The sequence below is a fragment of the Patella vulgata genome, chromosome 1 (assembly GCF_932274485.2).
Source record: "Patella vulgata chromosome 1, xgPatVulg1.2, whole genome shotgun sequence".
Classification (NCBI taxonomy): domain Eukaryota; kingdom Metazoa; phylum Mollusca; class Gastropoda; family Patellidae; genus Patella; species Patella vulgata.
This window is the reverse complement of record NC_065879.2, coordinates 62,392,930-62,411,538: the sequence shown is the minus strand read 5'-3', so window position 1 is coordinate 62,411,538 and position 18,609 is coordinate 62,392,930. Positions and strand designations below refer to the sequence as shown.

General features: G+C 36.8%; 1 protein-coding gene across 1 annotated transcript; it reads right to left on the bottom strand.

Annotated features, from left to right (window-relative positions):
* Positions 1–1,914: 1,914 nt before the first annotated feature.
* On the bottom strand, positions 1,915–16,034 carry LOC126813634 (probable glutamate receptor). Its single transcript, XM_050539166.2, has 11 exons — positions 15,525–16,034; positions 15,116–15,297; positions 13,469–13,639; positions 12,788–12,868; positions 12,475–12,630; positions 11,165–11,265; positions 8,822–8,909; positions 8,197–8,503; positions 7,717–7,934; positions 5,958–6,223; positions 1,915–5,790 (listed from the first exon to the last, which is right to left on the bottom strand). The coding sequence occupies exons 2-11, from the start codon at positions 15,290–15,292 to the stop codon at positions 5,574–5,576; spliced, it is 1,782 nt and encodes a 593-aa protein (XP_050395123.2). The 5' UTR covers positions 15,293–15,297; positions 15,525–16,034; the 3' UTR covers positions 1,915–5,573.
* Positions 16,035–18,609: the final 2,575 nt, after the last annotated feature.

Below are 18,609 nucleotides of genomic sequence, written 5' to 3'. Positions count from 1 at the left end.
GGGGCTGGCTGAAAAGTTCTAAGTCTACCTGTTAAAGACCTGTACAAAGTTGACGGTTGCCATTTTCTTCTATAACATGGTCCCCTTCGACGTGTACACACTTTTGTCGACGATGTTGCAAGGCTTGAATGCCGGTCAAATAATCGTTCATCATTACTAGGAAAAATGAGACAGGTCTCATCCGTGGTTACAAATCTAGCCAAAAATATTATCAGGAACTGCTTCAAAATGGCGCAGGTTTTCACGGGACGTCAGGAATCTGACACGCTTCTGATCCGCAGTCAAAGGGTTTGGCACACATCTTGCAGAAACATTTGTCATTCGTAACTTGTTGGCGATAATGTGGTCATGCCCACAACACTGGCAATATGTTTTCACGGGACGTCAGGAATCTGACACGCTTCTGATCCGCAGTCAAAGGGTTTGGCACACATCTTGCAGAAACATTTGTCATTCGTAACTTGTTGGCGATAATGTGGTCATGCCCACAACACTGGCAATATGTCGAGTGGTCAATCGTCGATCAGCCATCACCATGTCATGCACCCAGATACTGTTTTGTTGAATGGTTGCCGTTGATGGCATATCAGGACACGGGTCATCTTCAAGGCTTTTTCTGCCACGCTTAAACTCCGCAGCCCTCTTCTTTCTCGTGCACAAGTGGAAGCCATGTCGGCATGTATTTGTGTTGGGGTTATAGTCCTTTCAGTTGCAGGTACTTCATGACTGCTCTGTAGCCAGTTTTGTCCATTTTCTAGTGACTTCAATGTGTAAATTCACAAGATGATCTGGTACGAAGGCAATAAAAACACTACAGTTGCAGTTCTTATGTCTATATTCATTGAATGATTGTACTTAATTTTCTGTTAGTGGCAAAATTTGTTTCAACCCAACTGGTCTATTCTTTTCAGACTTAGAACTTTTCAGTCAGCCCTCGTAGTATAACACTACAAATCCCTATAGAATCGATGTAAAGGCCCAGACTCGGATTACCGGTCTTAGAAGTTTGCTTTGCCTGCGTCTTGTTATTCGAGTCTATGAGTCGTTCCGTCACAAAACTAGGCTTTTTAGAAATTGACGTTTAGAACCAAGTTTAAGTCTTCATATCATCATATACTAAGCAGCAAAAGACACATCAGGTTGGTATGTTGCATAGAACTTGCCAAATGTTTTTATTGTATATTTGTGACCACATCTCCAACTTTACCTGATCAATAAGATTCCTTCCCAAACACAGAATTGAACACAGGAAATGTTCTCAAAAAGGCAACCTGACTTCTGAGATGGTAATATGTTCTCTATGATTTTCATGTAACTCATGCTGCACGTGCTGTTCAACGGGACCAGCCCTATAAAATACACCCCCATACCTGGTTGAATCATTCACACTACAACGCCAGGTCAATGTTCGGACCATCCACAGACTTCAGCAATGATTCCGGGTCACCAACACCATGGATGATCGTCCCCGAACTGGTAGACCAAGGCGACAAGACCGCCATGTTATGCGACAGCACGTGCAGAATCCCTTCACAAAGGCATCTGAGACAGCACGTCAGACAGTGGGAACACACGAAAGACCCTTCAGTACCGATACAGTGCGCCGACGTCTCACCAGAGAGAACATCCATTACCTTAGACCTTACCGTGGACCGATCCCCACCCCTCGCCATCGACGTGAACGTCCACAGCTTCCCAACAAAACCAGAACTGGCGACACACTGCAGGCCCGGCGGAGTGGGGGGGGGGGGGCTAGGGGGGTCCGCAAGTACTCTTTTCTCAAGGTTATTGCGGCCCCTGGACCCATGCCTAAAAGGACCTAGGCATGGAAGCCCCCCCCCCCCCAATCAAGAATTGCTTCCGCCGGCCCTGCACAGGCAATGGAGAACAAAAAAAATTTTTGATCCATTTAGTAAGTCGTTTTCTAGAATGATTTGATTAAAGTGCCTCTGCATGATTTTGAAAACGCATTGACGTTTTTTTTGGGTTTTTTTGCTGTTTAGTATACTTACCAAGTCTGTCATATTTTTAAAGTTTAGCATATAGATATTTTGAGTTGACAATAAAGTCTAAATCGGCGCCTCATAAGACCTTCCACGTTGGAAGTTGTTTAAGGTAACTATTCTAACGTTCGATATTTGATCATAGATATAAAATATATACAAGTAATATATTATAAAATATCGGAATGAAATGAAACCATAAATATATACAATATATTATAGAATATCAGAATGAATGTAACCATAAATAAAACCATGTATATATTATATTATGTAAGATTTAGATAAATAGCTAGCCATTCTTGATATAATAGTTCGAAAATAGATAATGTAAAATGAATAATTTGAAAATTTCATTCAAATCACTCTATTGCGAGCGAAGATATTAGCTTTTGGAGGTTTGACAAGACGTGTGCAATAATTTCAACCACCATACTGGTTGTTCGAAGCCAGGTCTCGCTCCTCCATTTTTAGTTTAAATCAAAATATGGCTGAACTGTTCTAATCTATTTAATATCGGAGAAATCCGATGCCACCGAGAGTTGATTATGGCATGGTTAAGTTAATTAATGTCTAATTAATAATAATTTTAAAAAAACATTTCAGGCCTAAAGAAAGACCTGCAATAGGCAGATTTAGCTCTTGCATAATGTATGTTTATAGTACACAATAACCTTAATGCGCAAGAGAAATTAGGCCTGATTAATTTACGAAACAATAGAGACATAATTATCAAACAGGCTGATAAAGCTGGGGTGATTGTAATTTTAAACAAGTCCTTATATCAATCTAATATATTACAAATGCTCCAAGATAAACAATACTATAATCCATCTAGTGAAAATATCAATAGTAATATAAAACGTAATATAAGGCATTTTCTAAAAGATTTCATTTGTCAATTTACTGATAAAGAATATGAATATTTGACCGAATTCGAACCACAAACGGCAAAATTTCTATGGTTTTCCAAAACTTCATAAAAGTAAACTCATCCAAGAACAAATTAAGACTAACAAAAGTATAGTTATATGCATTGAAAATCCACCAGACCTCAAGTTTAGACCTATAGTTGGAGGGCCGAACAATTGGTACACAAAGGCTCAGTAATTTTATTGATATTATTCTCAAACCATTATATACGCACGATAAAAGTTTTCTTTGTGAAGACATTGATTTTCTACACCAGTTACCTAAATCCGTAGAACCAGGTAGTACACTTATCAATCTAATTAAAATATAGATCATATATTTCGTTTCGTTTTTTATACTTTCGATGGCCTACACTACAATAGTAGTAGTAGTTAGTTGTATTTTACGTCCGCTTCCACCAATATGTAGATCTAACAAGTTATAGTGGGAGTTCACGTTCTATGACGTCAGGTACCAAGCAAGCGATATCACTCGGCAAACCTCGGCAGATTCCGGTACCCTACATCTAACCTCGGCTGTATGATAGTAATTGATATGTACCTACGCCCATACATTTGCGATGCGGCTACCGGTTTACTTTAACAGGAAACGTGCCGCTTTTACAAAAAAGTCCCAAAATGGCGTCTTTTGTCGAGTGTATATAACTAAACGAGCAGAGATATTGTCTCAAGGCTGCTGGTTTGATATAATTCCCTGGTAATTCCCCAAACCGAATGCCAAACTTGACGTTTGTTGATATAATACACTCTCCACAGAAATCTCCATGGGCGCAACCATTTTTCATCCGGGACCTTTAAAATAGTTCCAATATGGCGGAATTCGTCACACAGCCGAGATTAGATGCGTAGAATCTGTCGAGGTTTGCCGAATGCAAGCGACATTTGACCCGATTACGTCAGTCATTCGATTAACCAATTAGCGACCGCCATGTATTTTTTTTATCTACTGTTGCTTTGTTTTGATTTCTAATGCCACTAATGTCTACCCACAGTTCCGCGCAAAAAAGGTCAAACGTTCGATTCGACAGACCATTTGATTGACTGACCCCTCATTTCAAGCAGAACACGAGTTAAATAACAACGCTTCCAGAACCAAGTGTAGTAAAGACAAGTAAAATCGAAATTTTGAACTATAAAAACGAAACGAAATTGGGTCTGTGTTTTAATCAGATTGTACACTTATTAGCCTTAATGTAGTAAACTTATATACATGAAATAATATTGATCGAACACTAGGATTTAAAGCTATTGAGTACTGGATAGATAATCCAGAAGAGATACCAGATTGTTTTACAAAATCTTTTATATTAAACGCACTTGATCTGGTCATATCCAATAATATATTTTATTTTGATTAAAAGGTATTGCTATGGGAACGAAAGTAGAGCCAACGTATACTCTAGCCTGTCCTTGGGATAAAGGAAATTTGGTACACTAAATTAGATATAACTTTTGGCGCCACCTTTTGTAACTATACAAACTTCAATGGAAAAGGGGATATTGAAATGCAAATACCTATGCAGGTTGTGATATAATAAATAGCCATGGACACTTGACATGCTTTGAGAGTATGTTCACAGATGAAAAACTTATCGCCCCAACAGAACCACCGAGCTGCATGTGCGACACGCAATTTATAGCGCCATACACGTGGGAGGGGTTCATTGTCAAATTTGACACTTCAAGGAAGGGTTGATGAAAACTGCCGCTTGCTGGTTTATCTTATCCATGTTTGCTTTCCTATCGGTTCTTGCATAAGATTTTCTGTTAAGCGTATCTTTGTTTTAGTGTATTACGTTTAATTTGATCCGAATACCTGTTCGTCGACGTCACATAAACCGACAACACTGCAAGAATTGGCCGTGGCACTGCAAGAGGAGTGGGTCAGATTGCCCCAAATCGTGATTGAACGGTTGATTATTAGCATGCCACGACAAATTGCTGAATGTCTGAGGATTGGTGGAACAATTACTCATTATTAAGACAAAAATCAAAAACGCCCATTTTCACTTTTGACAGTGTATCTCTTTGCGAGTGAAATGGGACCGTTAGATAAGCCGCCCATATGAACTGTTTGTGTTCATGTGTAGGCAATTGGCCTGTTATTAACATACACTGGTTACCTCTAATAAAAACAGCAGTGCATTTCTGCAGTTTTGTATTGTTTCTGAATATCCCCTACTTTTTTTTTAAGAGTATATTTAACTAAATTTGACATCAAATTGTTAATAATAATAGTAGGCCCTAGTATACTGATCGGATATGACGTCATTCTATTGCTATTATTTTTGTTTATATAGTTACGCTATCATATTAAAGTCTAAAGAGGTTCCGATGGAACTGAAAGCGCTAGCTTAAAATAATGTGGTTTGTTTTCTTTTCAATATATTAGAGAATATCGGAATGAAATGTAACAATATATATACAAGTTAGAGACTATCGGAATTATATGTAAATAAATATATACAAGTAATATATTGGAGAATATGGGAATGAAATGTTACCATTGATATAAAATATATACAATATATTATAGAATATCGGAATGATATGTAATAATAGAGTAATATATTATAGAATATCTGAATGCTACCAGACGAATTGTTCCAATTGGAATCAATCTACGTCCGCTACAGTTTTATGTTTTTATTTTTTTAGAGGAGACATATATCATCTCGAAACACAAAGTTACTACAGCCAAAAATAAACCAATTAGTAAAAAATAAAAGACACTCTGTAAGGAGGCAATGTCAATAACTGTAGAAATAGTTTGGGTCATGGAATCACATTTTTCTGAACGCCACCATTTTCTTTTCCAAATGTCCATCAAATTACTTTCTAGTACTAGTAATGTTCTACAAAATAAGACATGTATTCAGTTTGTATAATAGACAGTAAATTATGTTGAAAGACATTTCGTCAACATTACTGAATAAAGAGACACAAATCGTCAATAAGACTTTGTAAAAAGGTTGTACAGTTATTTTATAAAAAGTAGAAAAAAACATTATGCTTTGCTTACATGTGAGATATTTGACGCGTGTAAGCTGAGTTGTTTTGTAAACCAATGGAATAATCAAATGAGAAATCAGTTTCCTTGATCTTTTTAATATCACAGTTCCGTGATGCCCAGTCATCGTAAATACTTGAATCCGCCAAGAGCACATACTTTGAGTTTAAAACCAAATCGTATTGCACATCCGCATCACCGCTCAGTATATTCGGGTTCGTTTGATTTTCGCGAACAATACCGCTCCACACCTGTTGAAATATCTGATCATCTGTTTCCTGAATAAAGAAATTTAATAGCATTAAATTAGGATATGGAACCGGTGTGTAAAGAGCTGAGGCGAGAGCACGCATACACGATACCAGTCACCACTGCAGTCAAATTGTTTGGAATGGAATTTCGATGTTACTACATGTAGGTAGACAGAATGAAGTTATATATACATAGTAACTTTCGTGCCAGTGGCTTGGAAGCTTATAGGGGACCAGGGGTCAACAACGTAATAGATACCGCAAATATATTAGGTGATATGCCGAGTTAATTGAATTAACGGACAATATGTCGAGTGGTCAATCGTCGATCCGCCATCACCATGTCATGCACCCGGGTAATGTTTTCTTGATGGCCTTCCAGTACGCGGGTCATCGTCACGGCTCTTTCTGCCATGCTTAAACTCCGCAGCCCACTTCTTTTCCGTGGAAAAGGAAGTGGCACTATCCCTTAAATTGACGACCATGCCGGCATGTATCTGTGTTGGGCTTAGTCCTTTCAGTTGCAGGTACTTGATGACAGCCCTATAGCAAGCTTTGTCCTTTGTGGTGATTTCAATAGTTGCAGTTCTTATGTCTATCATTGTACATGTTGCTGGCAAAAGTTTGTTTCAACCCAAATGATCTATGGAGCGTCGATTTTAACTCGGTAAGACTGGTCTGTTCTGGGGTAAAATCATCCCAACGATCCCTATTTGATATAATATTACGTTATCGCGGTATATCTATACCTCAATATTGACACCTATACACTTCCATACCGGGGTTCAGAAGTGTCTGCTTTGAAACCTTTGTCGGAATTGAGCATGTTGTGGTATGTAATGGTAAAATTTTAAAATGAATTTCCGTTTATTGCATGTGACGAATTGTAGAACACGTTGTGGCTGATAGAGTCTCGGTTTACAACAATAATTTAAATCCCAGAAAAGAAATACAAAACTTAGAACCATAGAACCTTGTTTAATTTAGGTTTAATTCAATTGCTAAGCTGCAATACGAAATGAAATGAAATGAAATGGGGTTTAACGTCCTACTGTTCTGCTCCTAACCTGGGCTAATGAAGACGGGCATACGCCATACAGTGTGCTATGAGGGAAATTTTGCCCGGGCAGCGGCACTATCCCCGACTCTTATATCGAATTCCAACTGCCAAGGGATCTTTTACGTGCATTCCAATGTATACACGGGACCTCGGTTTTTCGTCTCATCCGAACGACTAGACAACTGTCCTTGTCAGGCCCTCCGTCCTGCATCACTGACAAAGGGAAACCACGCCGGAAAATCTGGATGAACTTTCTCGGCCAATGCAGGGATCGAACATCCGACCTCCAGGCTACCGAGCCAGCGTCTTACCCACTTAGCCACGTGATCCCCAAGCTGCAATACGAAATCCCGTTATTATACTATCACAAAATTGTGATTTATTTTCTTTCGATGTAGAATTATTCACGGCTATCTAAAAGTGTTTGTTTTATATTTATTTGTCTGCATGTAATACCTACACTAAAAAGAGGGACGTAGAGAGTCTGTGAAAATGTTCCCCAAGTATACTCTTTCTGATTTACCATTTCTGACAATGTATCAAAGGGCAATTTATCCTTGGTGACAGTCAAAGTTGCTACAAGAGTTCCACTGTAGGAAGCTGCCAAAATGATGCAAAATATCCACCAACAGCTAAGAAATATGCGCCCTGCCATTGCCTCGGGTTGATTTGTGCTACCTAAAATCAAATAATTTGATAAAAGACATTTTTTGGAACCATTTTCTCAATCGGCACACTAATAACAGATCTGATCAAAATCTAGGATTTTCCAATTAATATTTATTTTTTAAAATATTTTGACCCCTTCTTGTTATAAGAGCAAGGTTACGTAACTTGTGTTATTTGAAAGTGAAGGAGATATAGAGACCAGAGTTTCCAACGACTTCGACCTCATTATCTTAAGTCCCTACAAATGTTAATCATTATTAACACAACTTACCATGTGCTACCAACGCTCCATATAAATATTCCAGTCTTCTACAGAATGATTGGTTAGGTGACGTCAGATAGAAGGGATTAATAAGTTCAATAATATGAAATATAAAAGCTGCTCCGGCTAAAGATACACCAATACATAACAGTACTTCCCATGTTAATGGTTTGATTAAAGTTAACCATTTTTCATCTTGTAAGTGCCGTAATCGAAACATTGCGACCCCCTGATTGAATAGATAGGGGAATGTAAAGTCCATAACTTGTTCACGTTCTGGAGATATTCCAATGGGGGCCACAACCATCTCCGCTTCCTTCCAAAAACAAATATACCAAAACAATGAAAAATACACGCAAGCTGAACAATAAGTAAATGACTGGACGTATGTGACCATTGTTGAAGGCTAACAATAAGTAAATAACTGGACGTCAGCGACCATGAAATGGGGCTAAACCGTGTTACCCTTTTACACCAACCGAGCTAGTGAATAGATACATAGATCAAGCAGTAAACTATACGACCCGCTCTTCGATTTCCAGTGGTTTGCTGCTAATGGTATACATGCGAACTCGGTAATTCGAATGACTAGATGACAGTGGTGTGCTTAAGTAATAGAAATCTACAAACGGACCTTTTTCTGTAGCATTCTGATTAAACCAGTCCATTCACCATTTATTCTTCTACCCCACTCATTATCAGTCGGAAAATATAGACTATATCTATTAAGAGAAATAACATCATATAGTATATTACCCCATTCAATATCAGATGGGATGATAGGACGGGTCGTGAATATTGCTCAAATATTAAAACTAACCAAATATCGACCGCATCATCATATCGTGGTACACACAATAAAATAACAGCACACACGATATAAGCGTCATTTCTAAACATAACAAAATGGAAATTCGCACAATCAAAATACAATTTTAAGAAAAAGTAGCGAACTTCTTTATAAAATACAAAACGTTCTAATCTCCAGAACATAACATCAAGAACCTATCTCAGGATCGTTGCATCCGGTTACGGTAATTGGACGGTAGTTGTTTGTAGTACCGTAATCCTCTTGTAAGCTGTAACTGCATCCTTTCTATATCTTGCTACCATGGAAATATCATCACCCGGTCATCCTCGAAAGTCGCATTTTAATAACCCTCTTATGTTATTTTTCGATGATTTCAATTATCAATATGTATATTTTGATGTATATTGTACTATTCAGTATAAGACTAGGGGTTTCTTCCTTACTACGTTTTATCATAATTTGTCCACTAACAGTAATTACACCTTGTAACATGCTTAAGGTTGAATCTTGCGTTTTGATTGGTCAATTAGACACTGTCGATTGTACACGCCTCTGTGTTAGTAATTTCCTTTAAAATGCTAAAATAGCATGTTACAATGTCGATAAAAACGTCCTGTTTCGCATTTAGAGGGGTGTTATTGTGTAATAGACATGTCCTGAGATTTTACATTAGAAATCGCGACGCTAACGCATCTTGGGTCCTTATGATCTCAGGACATGTCTATTGCGCAATAACAATCCTCTAAATGCGAAACAGGAAGTGTTTATCTCCTAAATATTTGTCATAATTTCCAACAATTTGTATTCTATTCTAAATGCCATCACCAACATTCCAAAGACTGCAAAATGGGGATAATAATGTACGATTGAAAAACTACAAAATAGTATAAACACACCTCAATGTTTGTATTTCTACTCGGATGACAACTATGAATATCGATTAGTGTTTCCAGTGGCGTTTCAAAATATCAAAAGGATCGAATAAAAGTATTTATCATTCTATGGTCACTACAATCTAGACGCGTTCGGCACTTTTGGCGTCCTTGTGGGAAATGGTGTTTCTAGTGATAGCTAGGTAACAACAACAAGGGTTCATGAATGTCAGGAGATTTCTTGACTCAAAAATGATAGAGGTTTGTTTCTTTAGGAGATTTTACAAGCAATATTTGGAGCAAAATGTATCAAAAACATCAAAATTTTCTCCGGCATGCGTCACGACGGTTTAGTGATAGATCTAGTGGAAATTCAATACGATCGACATATGGCCACCATTTTAAGTTCAGATTCAGACCGTGTAGCATTGCATACCTATAACAATGAAGAGAATGAAATAGCTGCTATGACTGTAATATGACAAGGGGCAAAGAAAGCTAGGCATTGGCTTTGTTTTGCAAAATTTACAGACTAAATATTAACAAAAAAAGTGGGTGCGACACCGCCCCAGGCGACTGCAGGCGATACAAAGACACACACAAATATTGGGCGTGGCTCTGTTCCAGGGGGTCGGGCATACACCAAAAATAATAGAGGACCTCCTTAGGGTATACGGAATAAGTATGAAGAGTTGTCAAGACGATCCATTAAGTTAGGAATTGCAGCCTGTAGGCGACACACAGACACACAAATTGAAAATAGGCGTGGATCTGGCTCTAGGGGTTGGGCATGCAGCAAAAACAATTGGGGTGATCCTTAGGGTATAAGGAATAAGTATGCAAAGTTTCAAAAGAATCTGTTAAGAAGTGCGGCCTGCAGACGACTAACAAATACAACAAAATGGGCGTGGCTCTGCCCCTGGGCGGGGACATGCATTAAATACAATAGAGATCACCCTTAAGGCATAAGAAATAAGTATACAAATCTTCAAGACAATCCATTAAGAATTGCGCCAGAGACACGAGCGCGCACCCCCCCCCCCCCCCCCCCCCACACCCACACACCCACCCACCCACACATATTTCAGGGTGTGTGTGCAGGGAGTCCGAAACCCACACAAAAAGATTTTCAGACATCATACCCTATATTTTGAATAGATGCTCGTGTTTCGAATTACCCATCCCGACCCCCCCCCCCCCAACAGCAATGCAAACTCTATTTCATCAGTTATTAATAGACAATATAAACAAAAAATAAAATCTTTAATTATTTTTAGTGGAATAAATAACTTACGTAAAATTAAGTTGAGCTGAGATGACTTTCAAAATATCAACACATAAACCTTTATATCCGTCACCTGTTCCTGATGAATCTTTTATAACAAACGGCTCCCACTGTTAAATAGATTCCAGACATTAATTAGCTTTTCTGACATGGCATTTTTATTTTCTCTTGCATTCATCGAAATAGGGTCGAATAAACATGCGAAGCATTACCGCCGTTTTGACCTCAATGCACTATAATCTGATTTATATATGTATGCACCTAAATTAGCAGAAATATTGTTTCGGAGCTTGATTTTTAAAAACTCTTTCAAAATACCTTTATGAAAGCAACAGAACGTAGACACAATCAAACTAAATTATAATGGTATGTTATTATATAATGTATTACTAAATAAGAACAGATTCTAATAAAAATTAATTTATTCTTACATTCCAATATAATGCTATATTAAAAATAATAAATATTCGATAGGTATAAAATATTAATGTTTTAGATATCCATATTTTTAATAGTTATTTTGTTCCGTTGCTTTCAGGTGAACCGTAACTTACACTGAAAAAAATTTGCGATAAAAAAACGACACGTACCGTGCTCGTAAAAGAAATTCGAAATAATTGTAGGCCGTAGCGCCGCTGTCCCGGCAAAGGTTCCCCAACCGCACATATCATTGCGTATGCCCGTCTTCATTAGGTCGATTGGTACAGAAAAGTGGGACGTTAAACCCTGTTTGATTTCGTTTATTATTGTTGTTACATACCTAGCTATATATTGGTATTTTGTTTTATTTTAAGACCAAGTACTCCATGGAAATACTGTTTACACATCTGTGACAGTAGATATGCCTACCAGTTCCCCAATTTCAATACTGTAGTCTTAAAGGATACAAACATTTTCCCGAATATCAAATTTCGCTTATTCTCTGTCGTTTCTGTCCATTTGTCAGGAATTATGGAAGGCGTATGGAAGGGTATTATTACTAACAGAATAAGGGATATTTACAGTAGATAAAACTCAGAAAAGGCCCCATCCCGAAAGTTTGGTATGTTAATGTTATCCTTTGAATAACTTAATATCACTATACTATTCTGACAGGATTAAATAATCGTAACCATTAGTAGGCTACTCTTTTATGCTATACTGGATACAGAATTGGCAGATCATACATACGTATTTTTTTGCTACCTAACTTACATTGAAAAGAACTTAAGTTAGAGTGTAAATAAATTGAAGGGATGTATCAGGGTGGTCTAGAGAGACATAGCATACACGACACAAGTCACTATTTGAATAAAGTGAAAAATATATAAACAGTTTACCTCTTTTGTCCCCACTCTAAAGTGTATTCCATTTAAGGCATATTTTATATTAGGGAAAATATCATCTTCACTCCACTGTAAGCAATTAAGCGAGCGTTTACTAAACTCTCGTTGCCGTCCAGGGCGCCACATTAGTTGATGTAAGTCGAGGTTTTTCTACAGAACAGAACAATAACGCGTTTGATTATAAAATATGTTATTAACAAGGATTTTATTTTCAAATTTGACCTTTGAATTAATTTCATATTTCAGTTTGATCTTCCTTTTTTGTTATTTCAACAGAAGAATAAAAACCTCATTAGATCAGTTTTACCTCAAGGTATTGACTTGCTGGGGTGATGTTTTTTAAAGGATGTGTAGTTAAGAACTGGTATTGTGAATATCTGTCGTATGACTGGAATAGAAGATCCAATTAATTTCATCACTTTAATATCTAAATTTTCGATTAAAGATGCATTATGTAAGACCTAAATCTGCTTACTGAAGATCATTTTTCTGGCTGCAAATCTTATACGAAATTTTATTCACATGACAAGCCTATAATAAACTCTCTAGAACATCAGATGACCGATATTTAAATAGACTTGAATTTAACTATAAATGGATAATCGAGACTTAGTCCCTGTTGTCAAGTACCGGTGATACGATAATAAACGATCTATCTTTAAAGTCATAACTACGCCCTCAATAAAGTAATTTAAATGAAATTTTCAATATATTAATTTTTCACTATCTATTTTTGAACTGGAGCCTTATTCAAGAAAACATGAACAAAATTATTTTAAGAATGCCAGGAGCTAAAATTTATACTATGGTTTTAGTGTTAAGCCAATGAACTATCAGTATTCTTTAAATATTTTAGATTAAGTTTTCACGAATAAGGCCTCTGTTATAGCCTCTTTATCCTCGAGATATACTAATGACTCATTTTGAATCGGAAAAAAAGAATGACGTAATGTTATTCTTACGATAAGAAAACTTTACCCATATTTACCTGGATTGTGTTAGGGTTGTGGGGTACATTCTGTCTGTGTTGGACGATTGTGATATGATCCAGGGACGACTTATAAAAATCAGAATCTTTCCACTCTTCCATTACTATTAGCCACCTCGACCTGTGTTTAAATGATGTAAAACTGCCAAATTCCATTTCGTATCCATCTGACTGTAAATATTAAAAAGTAAGGAGAGTAATAAACAAAGTTACATAGTGTCGCTTTAAACTGCAGAATTCGGTTGAATAATAAACGTTCAATTTGGTGAAAACAAAGGGTTATTACAATATTGAACTGATCCACTGTGCCAGAGGGGGGTTGGATGGCTGAATGGTTAGCGTGCGCGCGCTGTATCATAAAGTCTGTCATTGAGTCGACTGGCGTGGTTTCGAATCCCCGGTTGTACGTGGCAAGGAGTAGGGTCGCCTGTCCAACCTCGTGGGTTTTCTCCGGATCCTCCGGTTTCCTCCCACTGCTAAAGACCCCTACGCGCAAGCGAATTATGTAAATAAAATTAAACCATATGTTAGTCCCGAAATGACCTAGTTTGTGTCGAGTGGTCGTTAAACCCCATTTCTCTCTCTCTCTCTCTCACTGTGCCAGAGCTGGTATACACTGTAAGATCATATCTTGGTCAGAAGGAAATTAGCAATATTTAAACTACATGGTATTAGATTTTAAATCTGGTGGGAGCCACGGTGGCTAGGTGGTTAAGACGCTGGCTCGCTAGCCTGGAGGTCGGGTTTTCGCTCCCTGCATTGCCCGAGAAAGTTCATCTGGATTTTCCGACGTGGTTTCCCCTTGTCAGTGGTGAAGAACGGGGGCCTGACAAGGACAGCTGTCTAGTCCTTAGGATGAGACAAAAAACCGAGGTCCCGTGTATACATTGGAATGCACGTAAAAGATCCCTTGGCAGTTGGAATTCGATATAAGAGTAGGCGATAGTGCCGCTGCCCGGGCAAAATTTCCCTCATAGCACACGGTATGACGTATGCCCGTCTTCATTAGCCCAGTATAGGAGCAGAACAGTAGGACGTTAAACCCCATTTCATTTCATTTCATTTTAAATCTGGTATTATGAAGATTTATGGTCATCCACGCATTATCGAGAATCGGTTTCAAACAGCCTACCCAGTCTCGTATGGTTTATGAAGGTCACAGCACTGCCTCAGCGAAATTTATAAGTATGACGTAAGTTTTTTTTTTTTTTAAAAAAAACATAGTAACAAACAATGTAGCGCAGAAGCGCAACAATACACAACTCGAATCGGCCCAAGCGCAAACCAACCTAAACATTTGAGTCAATTAGAAAGTACTAAATTAAAAGATGAATACAAAACTATAATATGTCTAATGAGATGGCAAAAAATTAGTTTCTATAAATTTTGGCGCATGATTTGCGAACCAACGGATACTCTGTTGAATCTGAGTTTACACAAATCAACCGCTAGCTGTGTGTTGTAAAATATCGGGTATATAATTCAGATTGTTTAATGTTGATTCCAAATAGATACCAAGTAAAACGACCTCATTAGAAAAATATATTTCAAACTTCTAATCATGTTTAAAGTGATATCTGGCTAATCTAGAATAGTTAAACATATCATATCACATCTACATATAGGCAAATTGAAATTAAACTTTACCTGACTGAGAACAGATGTAACACAATATTTTGAACACATTAATATAACATTAAAGTTGTTATGATTCTGAGTTGTATCCATGTTTCTGAGCGCAGTAAGAATATTGGGCTGGGTATCAAATTCCACCACAACCACCATCATATCTTGCGGAAGACTTGAAGATACATCCACAAACATATTGGCTGAAAATAATATATACACATAAAATAAACTGGCCACTGACTTTACCGGTTATATGTCCAGGTTGTAAAAAAATCACATATAAATATATTATTTTAATACTAGTTACATTTTTCGGATTTAAGTTGAATTTAAAAGGGTTGATAAGGATTGCTTGTTTGAGTGTCGTTCTGTAAGGCTCTTTTCACCCAAGCAATCTTTATTGTTTTAGCGAAAGCAAAATATCCACCTTTATCGATTATGCATCACATTTGTTCATTCGTATACATGCTTTTTCCTGGCTTTACTTTCAATATCATCTGTCTATTTGTTTAAGAACTTCCCCACTTGGTGTTAGTAACATAGATACTTGATAAATAAATTTTGGTATATAGGATTATCGATGTGTTTTAATACATTATATAGACGAGCTTCTTTATTAGTCTGCTTTGTGTAGAAAAGTAGGACGTTAAACTCTGTTTCACTTCATTTCATCTTTTAGTAATGCCAAGACTACTATACATGTATTAATTTTTATAATTCTGATATTGTTTGGTAATGTGTAGTTTACACTAGAATGCTAAGAGCCCCGACAGGGGAAATTTCACAGTTATTATAATTTGTTTTCTTTTAAATCTGCTTGCAATTCTAAATTCTTCATAATACTTCAGCACATAAAATAAATACATATGGAAACAAGGGCATCCTTGTCTTACGCCTCTAGATATTTTAAAACTCTCTGTGGTCCAAACACGACATTGCTTGAAATAAACATTTAAAAGATATTAATCAATCTCTGTTTTGCCTGTACTTATTATATATAAGTTAATATTTTTAAAATCTGCATCCTGTTACTATAGTCATTATTTTATAATCTCAATTATCCAATTGTTTACAACATTTCTAGGTTCACCATCAGTTGTAAGTCCTTTCCACACTATTTAACACAAGCATCTACATTATTTCAATCATAACCATTATTTATAATTATTTCTGAAGTATAAAGAATTTGATCAAATGGATTAATCTCGTTTAAAACATTTTGTGGGTTTATTACGTGTCCTCGTGCTTTTTGATTGTACAGCGTAGAGATTACTTTTTTGGCTGAATCGTTTTTGTTTCTGTCTTTAATATATTTGTGTACCCTCACGTCTTAAACTAAATTGGGAGAGAGAGAAAGAAATGGGGTTTAAAGACCACTCGACATCACTAGGTCATTTCGGGACTAGCATATGGTTCAATTTTATTTCAATAATTCGCTTGCGCGTAGCAGTGAAAGGAAACAGGGGAACCCGCAGAGAACCCACAAGGTTGGACAGGCGATTCTCTTGTCATCACTAATTATAGTGTATATTTGTTTTGTAAACCTTCCAATCTTTTTTCTAATTCTTTTAATTGTTTTAGGTCCCATTCTGCTTGAATATTTCCATTTTAATCATTTCTCATGATAAATGTTTGTTACATTTAATTTTCCCATTGACTATCATTTCTTTGGTTTTATATTCTTCAACTATTTAAAGTTCAAAGAAACCTGATCTGTCTAATTGGTTACCCCAGACAAAATGTACACACTTATGTATGATCATATCGATGGATTTGATTAATGGTATGTTTAAAACCGGATTCAAGTCACGTAGTATAGACCAATTTATATCTTTCAGGGTTGTTATTTCTTCATTGTTCATTGTTTCCTTTTATGTCACATGTTTGTTGATTCCAATCGATATTTAAAGGACAATATTGGTGTCAGTCATTGTCACATATGATAGAATTGGTTAAACACGTTCCAAATATAATTTTAACACTCAATGACAGGCCACCCAACCCCCCTATTTTAACACAGAGATCATTGCTACGATAGATGCGTTATGAAGCTTTCAAGCAAGGGAAGGGGGGTTGGGATGGCTGGTGGTCTAGAGTGCCGCGCTTCGATCTCTAGCTGGCCGATCACCTCTGGCTTGCGGCTGTGGTTTCGATCCCTGCTGTGAGCGTATGTGGCTTGGGGATAGGGGCGCCTTCTCAACCTCGTGGGTTTAGTCCGGGTACTCCGGTTTCCTCCCGCAGGAAAGACCCCTGCGCGTGCGCTAAGATAATAAAAATGAAAAATAAGGCTTGTCGGTGGAAACGGACGTTAAACACTAAGAACAACAAAGGAAGTGACGAACTCAAAAGGAAAACACGAGTTATCCTTCTGTATAACTAACTGAAGTGACGAGTGATTCACGGGCGAATTTCAGCTCACTAATAATTCCTTCGAAGACCAAATGTTGTTATATGAGATTGTGCGAGGATATCTGACAATTCCAAAAAATAATTAACTGTCACTAGATAAGAGAAAACGAGAAAAAATGGAACGTGTTCAACCAGTTCTATCACATTATGTGATAATGACTGACAGCAATATTGTCCTTTAATTCTGAAGATAGTAATGGAAATAAAATAACGGGTGCATTTGAATTGAAAACTAAAAATGTAGAAACAACATACCCAGCCCATTACAAGGGTTTAATTGAGAGTTTGAAAACGCAAGTGTAACACACTGGAAAAGGCATATGTATAAATAAAATAATAATAGTAAAATAATTATCATTAATTGTAATTATATATATTCAACGGGTCTTACTGATCCACTGCAAAACTTCATTTATACCTCATGGGTTTCCCCCAACTACTGTTCCCAACAAAACTATAGTTGCTATGCCTAAAAAGTATCAAGTGGGAATCGTTTAAAATAGTCTATTGCTAAACTTAAGTAAACATAGATTCATATATAAATACATGTACATACCTGATTGCTTGTCGTAAATAAGAAGAGCCGACGTCCAGCCCAAAACGTTTACTAAATAACTTATCATTCTGATGTTTTAAAATGTTATTAAAATAATCTTTTACGAAACCACGAAACAATATTCTGCAAATGAAGACGGTCTTTTAAATTAACACACATTGAATATCGATTTAAGGTTCTAAATCACCATCGATAAGATCAGCTTGCTATTTCATCTCATCACTATGTTTTATGTTGACTCACCTGCACTAACTGTAGAATTTAATCAATGTTCTGTCATCGATTCACATCATCCAAAAATCTTTATATTTTCTAAGAATGGGGTAGCGACAAAACAATCGTCAAGACTTTAAAGAATACAAAGACATTAAAATACACTGTCCCGTGCATGATATTAAAGCAGATATTATACTCGTATAGTCTAAAATAATTATGATATAATTTCTATTAATATACAATTTAATTGATGAGCAGCGCATAATATTAGAGATTGAAACTTCTTTGTAAAATTTTATTTTCCTTATTTTAGGTGATGAGAAGATATTCC

Coding starts and splice junctions, on each gene's coding strand:
- LOC126813634 (XM_050539166.2), bottom strand. CDS start 15,292: ATGTTTGTGGATGTATCTTCAAGTCTTCCGCAAGATATGATGGTGGTT. Junction 12,869..13,468: donor ACAACCCTAACACAATCCAG/GTAAATATGGGT, acceptor CTTCTATTCCAG/TCATACGACAGATATTCACA. Junction 6,224..7,716: donor TCTACGTCCCTCTTTTTAGT/GTAGGTATTACA, acceptor TTCTTTATTCAG/GAAACAGATGATCAGATATT.